Source organism: Littorina saxatilis, linkage group LG8 (genome assembly GCF_037325665.1).
Source record: "Littorina saxatilis isolate snail1 linkage group LG8, US_GU_Lsax_2.0, whole genome shotgun sequence".
NCBI lineage: Eukaryota > Metazoa > Mollusca > Gastropoda > Littorinimorpha > Littorinidae > Littorina > Littorina saxatilis.
The window spans coordinates 28,944,134-28,951,633 of record NC_090252.1 but is presented as its reverse complement, the minus strand read 5'-3'; the positions used below and the strand labels follow the sequence as shown (position 1 = coordinate 28,951,633).

The window sequence follows — 7,500 nt, the reverse complement described above, 5'->3', positions numbered from 1 at the left end:
ACAGATACACACACACTCACGCACGTACGCACGCAAGCAAACACACACACACACACACACAGACACACACACACACACACACACATACACACATACACACACACATATACATATATATATATATGTATATATATATGAACACTAACTCACACACACACACACACACACACACACACACACACACACACACACACACACACACACACACACACACACCTATAATAATATGAGTATCACCACTTCTTTCCTCAGGATTCTGCCGAGTACCAACAGTAGCAAACGGACACGTTCTGACGATCAATCCCGGGGCCTACGTCACATCTGATGACGTCATGCGGGTCAAATGCAAGCCGGGATTTGGCGAGAGAGGAACACGCAATATTTCCTTCACCGCTGTCTGCCAGGAAGGAATATGGATTCATAATCCATTTTGCGATTGGAGTAAGACAGTGTGTTTCTACTTCAACATGCCTTGATAAGTTTGTTTGGAAGCTTGGGATATGTTAGGTATTGTTTAGGAGATGGTGCTAGGGTGTCTCTCTCTGTCTAACTGTAAAATATCTACTGAGGAGACTGTGAAATGCGGGGTGCCTCAAGGTTCAGTGCTTGGGCCGATCTTGTTCTGTCTGTATATCAATGATCTGCCACTGCACATTTCTGATAGTAATGTAAGAAGTGATTTTTTTGCTGACGATTCTTCTCTTCGTACAAGTGGAAAGTCTGTTCCAGTAATAAAGTCCTCCCTTCAAACAGCTTTAAACGATGTAAATAACTGGTGTAGTGCTAATGCTATGCTTGTCCATCCAATAAAAACTAAAAGTATGGTAATTGCAACCAGACAAAAACACCAGATTTCTCCACTCAAACTAAATCTTACTATTGGTACGCAATCAATTGAACAAGTTCAACAGCATCGCGTCTTAGGGGTAATTATTGATTGTGAATTCAAGTGGCAGGCACAATTACAGCATATTTGCAAGAAAGTAGCCAAGAACGTTTTCCTCCTATCCAAGTTAAAGCAATTTACGGACAGAAGGACTCTGGAAATTTGCCACCATGCTCATGTAATGCCTCACATTAATTATGTTTCGACGCTCTGGGATGGCAGCAGTGATGTCCACTTGAAAAAGTTAGACTCTCTCTATCGTCGCTCGGCCAAACTCATCGTAAAGGATAATGCCTCAACAGATTTGAAATTAAAAATGCTTAACTTTTTTCCAATGGAAAAGCATCTCAAGTTAAACAAAGCCATTTTCATGCATAAATTGTATTACGGTAAAGTGCCGATTTACATTACATCATTATTTAATAAAGCTACCCACAGATATGGGTCGGTCAACTTGATCCCACCGATTCCACGAATTGACCTGTATAAGACCAGTCTTGCTTTTTCGGGTACTTCAGTTTGGAATTCGCTTCCATCATCCTTTAAGCACTTAAAGTCATTAAAAAGTTTTAAAAAATGTGTTAAAACCCACTTAATGTCTGAGTAGTTTAACGCCTTTTGATTTACCACACGTAAAAATATATTACGTCAAAGATATGCTGGGCATTGTCTGTTCTGAACATATTTTTGTTGTACTATTGCTACATGTTCGATTGCTACCAGCTTGTATTTATAATCACCTGCATAGTATGCATTTGATTTTATGAATAACCACATATGTATGCTCTTCATGCCTCATCTTCATCATCATCATCATTATCATCATCATCATCATCGTCATCATCATCATCATCGTCATCTTTATTATCACGTGCTGAAGCTTTCCGACCTCCTTTTGTTGGTTAACTTTTTAACTTTTTAATTTTTAATTTTTTAATTATATAATTGTGTGTCTATGCGTCCCAAGGACAGATTGTAAGAAAAGGCGTAGCCTTAAATCTTAATCCTTGTTAAATAAAGTTCAATTCAATTCTCTCTCTCTCTCTCTCTCTCTCTCTCTCTCTCTCTCTCTCTCTCGCTCGCTCTCGCTCTCTCTCTCTCTCTCTCTCTCGCTCTCTCTCTCTCTCTCTCTCTCTCTCTCTCTCTCTCTCTCTCTCTCTCTCTCTCTCTCTCTCTGTCTCGGTCCCGAATAACCACCTGGCTGCGACCCATGAAGACGACACCATCACGTTGATTCGTTGATGACACAAGCATTTGTCAAAAGTAGCGTAGGCACCCGGTTTGCTCCCTGCATAAAAAGGCCAGTGCTGTTCCGTCTTCGAGGGACTGCGAGGGTTTCATCAGTTTCGGAGTTTTCCTTCTCCTAGTCAAGACGAGTTTCCTTCCATGGATGATGAGCCTCCTCTACCCTCGTTTTGAATTCAGAGTGGTCTTCTCTTAGGATAGTTGCCTGCCAGGGTTGACGAGCCTATCCTGCCCGGCTATTTGACCCATAGCTGGGGGTTGGTTCGTGGGCACAAGGGCGTTTCTACACACCGGTGGGCCTGCATGCCGCACGTCTAGGGGCCAACCTCCTCCGAGTCCTTGTAGTCTAGCCTGGGGCCTTGCGGTACCCAGTTTACGCCTGTCGCCGCGATGGAGGCACTACATAGGGCTTGTTGTGGAGAGGTTATTATACTGGCAGGGGAGACTGACGCATTCTGCTCTCTTTTCGCGTTGTCCTAAAAAGGACAGACGGCGCTAGCCAGCGGTGAGGGCTGAAAGCGAGAAGTGACAAGCACAAGACACTTCGCCAACACACTAGACACGTCACACAACCTCTCTGTCTCGGTCCCGAATAACCAAATAGGTGGATGGGATATGAAATCCAACAACCAAACCAAAGCGATGTCTTTATCATAACTGTGAAGAACAGAACAGAGATCACTGTCGAAGTCGGCCAATCTGCAATCATTTTTGTCTCGCGAACACTGCTCGTGAACAACACATGGGAGATAACTCTGTATTTTTGTTTTGATAGATTCGCGCAGGACTTTAGCGTCCGGTCAGAGGGACAAAAGCGATAGCGTGGAGCGATGATGATCAGAATTCATCATCATCATTATCATCATCATCATGTTTCTCTCTCTCTGTTCGCAATATGTCCTTGTCGTTGTGTTTACTTATCTACGGGTAAATGGCACATGGTGCTTGTGTAGTTATAGTTGTTGTCAGTGTATGTGATATCTGCAGCCAATGTACGATTGTGTTACCATGGTTCTGTCCTTCAAGCCTTCGTTCCTCCAATAAATTCAGAACACCTTCCTATATATTTTGACACAATGTTCTAATTTGACATTTTTCCTTTCCAGTGATGACCTATAACATAAGCGGAAACAGATACCAAGGCTACTACGTAGTTATGGTGTCATCGACCAATTTCGTCATCCCCGAAGGTGTGACGCACATTGACGCTCTTGCTATAGGCGGAGGGGGAGGGGGCATGCACGCCTGCAGCGCGCGCTTTAATGACGTCACGAGGGCCGGAAATGGAGGGATGAGTCGGGTGGGGAGGTACCTGAGAGCGGGAGGAGGCAGAGGGGGAACTCTGCATTCAGGTAAGCAGTGGCTTTTTATGTTCCTGTTTTAACCTGTCTGCATATGGACCACCCAAAGGACCCAGCAAAACTGGCTCTGATAGGTGGGCCAGGTGGGCCAAATGGTTAGGGTAAATAATTATACATGAAGGAAAAAACTCGTTGGGGATCCTTTGGGTTAGTCGGGATGAGCATGTGGTCGCTATAGATAGGTGGTCGTCAGGGCAGGTTCCACAGTAACATTCTTATGTTTAATGTTTCTGTTCACATGAACTTCTTGACATCAGTTGTGTAGCGAATATCATTGTTGAGGGAAACGACTACAGCCTTGTTGGCGTTTCCATCGATTTTTACTTGACCTTTCTCCCTTAGACTGGGTCACAACAACTGTCCGTGTGCAGTTTTTCGGAAGACGCTAAAAGCTTCCTTACTTGAGCTCGAATTTGACTTTGCGAACACTTTTTACACTATGTTTACCGAGAATTCAGTACCAAAGCTTCGTGTAGCGAGCCTCGTGAAGTGGACTTTGCGAACACTTTTCACACTATGCTTACCGAGAATTCAGTACCAAAGCTTCGTGTAGCGAGCCTCGTGAAGTGGACTTTGGGAACACTTTTCACACTATGTTTACCGAGAATTCAGTACCAAAGCTTCGTGTAGCGAGCCTCGTGAAGTGGACTTTGGGAACACTTTTCACACTATGTTTACCGAGAATTCAGTACCAAAGCTTCGTGTAGCGAGCCTCGTGAAGTGGACTTTGGGAACACTTTTCACACTATGTTTACCGAGAATTCAGTACCAAAGCTTCGTGTAGCGAGCCTCGTGAAGTGGACTTTGGGAACACTTTTCACACTATGTTTACCGAGAATTCAGTACCAAAGCTTCGTGTAGCGAGCCTCGTGAAGTGGACTTTGGGAACACTGTTCACACTATGTTTACCGAGAATTCAGTACCAAAGCTTCGTGTAGCGAGCCTCGTGAAGTGGACTTTGGGAACACTTTTCACACTATGTTTACCGAGAATTCAGTACCAAAGCTTCGTGTAGCGAGCCTCGTGAAGTGGACTTTGGGAACACTTTTCACACTATGTTTACCGAGAATTCAGTACCAAAGCTTCGTGTAGCGAGCCTCGTGAAGTGGACTTTGGGAACACTTGTCACACTATGTTTACCGAGAATTCAGTACCAAAGCTTCGTGTAGCGAGCCTCGTGAAGTGGACTTTGGGAACACTTTTCACACTATGTTTACCGAGAATTCAGTACCAAAGCTTCGTGTAGCGAGCCTCGTGAAGTGGACTTTGCGAACACTTTTCACACTATGCTTACCGAGAATTCAGTACCAAAGCTTCGTGTAGCGAGCCTCGTGAAGTGGACTTTGGGAACACTGTTCACACTATGTTTACCGAGAATTCAGTACCAAAGCTTCGTGTAGCGAGCCTCGTGAAGTGGACTTCGCGAACACTTTTCACACTATGCTTACCGAGAATTCAGTACCAAAGCTTCGTGTAGCGAGCCTCGTGAAGTTGACTTCGCGAACACTTTTCACACTATGTTTACCGAGAATTCAGTACCAAAGCTTCGTGTAGCGAGCCTCGTGAAGTGGACTTTGGGAACACTTTTCACACTATGTTTACCGAGAATTCAGTACCAAAGCTTCGTGTAGCGAGCCTCGTGAAGTGGACTTTGGGAACACTTTTCACACTATGTTTACCGAGAATTCAGTACCAAAGCTTCGTGTAGCGAGCCTCGTGAAGTGGACTTTGGGAACACTTTTCACACTATGTTTACCGAGAATTCAGTACCAAAGCTTCGTGTAGCGAGCCTCGTGAAGTGGACTTTGGGAACACTGTTCACACTATGTTTACCGAGAATTCAGTACCAAAGCTTCGTGTAGCGAGCCTCGTGAAGTGGACTTTGGGAACACTTGTCACACTATGTTTACCGAGAATTCAGTACCAAAGCTTCGTGTAGCGAGCCTCGTGAAGCGGACTTTGGGAACACTGTTCACACTATGTTTACCGAGAATTCAGTACCAAAGCTTCGTGTAGCGAGCCTCGTGAAGTGGACTTTGCGAACACTGTTCACACTATGCTTACCGAGAATTCAGTACCAAAGCTTCGTGTAGCGAGCCTCGTGAAGTGGACTTTGGGAACACTGTTTACACTATGTTTACCGAGAATTCAGTACCAAAGCTTCGTGTAGCGAGCCTCGTGAAGTGGACTTCGCGAACACTTTTCACACTATGCTTACCGAGAATTCAGTACCAAAGCTTCGTGTAGCGAGCCTCGTGAAGTGGACTTCGCGAACACTTTTCACACTATGCTTACCGAGAATTCAGTACCAAAGCTTCGTGTAGCGAGCCTCGTGAAGTGGACTTTGCGAACACTTTTCACACTATGCTTACCGAGAATTCAGTACCAAAGCTTCGTGTAGCGAGCCTCGTGAAGTGGACTTTGGGAACACTGTTTACACTATGTTTACCGAGAATTTAGTACCAAAGCTTCGTGTAGCGAGCCTCGTGAAGTGGACTTTGGGAACACTGTTCACACTATGTTTACCGAGAATTCAGTACCAAAGCTTCGTGTAGCGAGCCTCGTGAAGTGGACTTCGGGAACACTTTTCACACTATGTTTACCGAGAATTCAGTACCAAAGCTTCGTGTAGCGAGCCTCGTGAAGTGGACTTTGGGAACACTGTTCACACTATGCTTACCGAGAATTCAGTACCAAAGCTTCGTGTAGCGAGCCTCGTGAAGTGGACTTTGGGAACACTGTTTACACTATGCTTACCGAGAATTCAGTACCAAAGCTTCGTGTAGCGAGCCTCGTGAAGTGGACTTCGCAAAGTCGACTTCGCGCAATCAATGTCAGGCTTCATAGTTAGCTTAGCGGATAAGCTGTCCGCATGACGGCACTATTCCAACAAAAACAGCAGGACTGGGTGGCCGAGTGGTAACGCACTTTGCGCTCGGAATCGAGAGGTTGCGTGTTCGACCCTGGGTCAGGCCGCTATTTTCTCCCCCCTTTCCTAACCTAGGTGGTGGGTTCAAGTGCTAGTCTTTCGGATGAGACGAACAACCGAGGTCCCTTTGTGTACACTACATTGGAGTGTGCACGTTAAAGATCCCACGATTGACAAAAGGGTCTTTCCTGGCAAAATTGTATAGGCATAGATAAAAATGTCCACCAAATACCCGTGTGACTTGGAATAACAGGCCGTAAAAAGTAAATATTCGCCGTAATGGCTTGATATTTACTGGTCGATGTGAATGCGTGATGTATTGTGTACAAAATTCCATCTCACACGGCAAAAATTAATATGTAAATCGCCGTGAGCTCTTGTGAGAAAGGGCGATTAATAAATGTCCATTATTATTATTATTATTATTATACAGACCATCGAAGCAATACAACCACTTTTAAAGGACTGTCTTTTTTTTTTGAGTGCAGCATTCCAGGCATCTGTCCAGAGCATCATTTCACTTGGACTCAAACCATACATTCAGCAGGCTGGCTGCTTCGGTTGCAGAGTTTTTATTATTATTGATTTCTAAGACTGACATAAAGCCTGATATTAATTGCCCGAAGTCGACTTCGCGAAGTATACTTCACGAAACTCGCTGCACGAAGATTTGGCATTGAATTTTCGGTAATTCGTAGTCAACTTCGGGCTCGATTAGGAAGGCCTTCGCGACACTAATTAACTAGAAAAGGCACATTTTGCATACGGAGCAGCCAGTCTGTTGACTTTGAGTGTAAATTCCAATGTGAGAGATGATCTTATCCCATGTAAAATCCGGCATAAACGGGTCTGAGATGGTGAGCCGAATCGTTTACACCAGAAGGACTGTGCCTTAAAGACGACTTTTCACTTTTCTTCTTCACAAAGAACAGGTGGAGGGACGATCTTATCCCATGTAGAATCACGAACAGATATTAAGATATGGTTCAGTGGCGGATTTAGGGGGGGGGCGAAGGGGGCCCGGGTCCCCCCTTCAGGCAAAAACCCCACAAAAACAAGAGAGAGAGAGAGAGAGAGAG

The 7,500-nt window shown here is 44.7% G+C and overlaps 1 protein-coding gene across 1 annotated transcript in view; it reads left to right on the top strand.

Moving 5' to 3' along the window:
- The window catches only part of LOC138973229 (low-density lipoprotein receptor-related protein 4-like), a gene marked incomplete at its 5' end in the record, with an annotated part of 26,185 nt that overhangs the window by 15,516 nt on the left and 3,169 nt on the right, over positions 1 to 7,500 (top strand). The window contains 2 exon segments of the mRNA XM_070345945.1: positions 253 to 441; positions 3,238 to 3,483. Of these exon segments, the coding sequence (XP_070202046.1) occupies positions 253 to 441; positions 3,238 to 3,483 (435 nt within the window).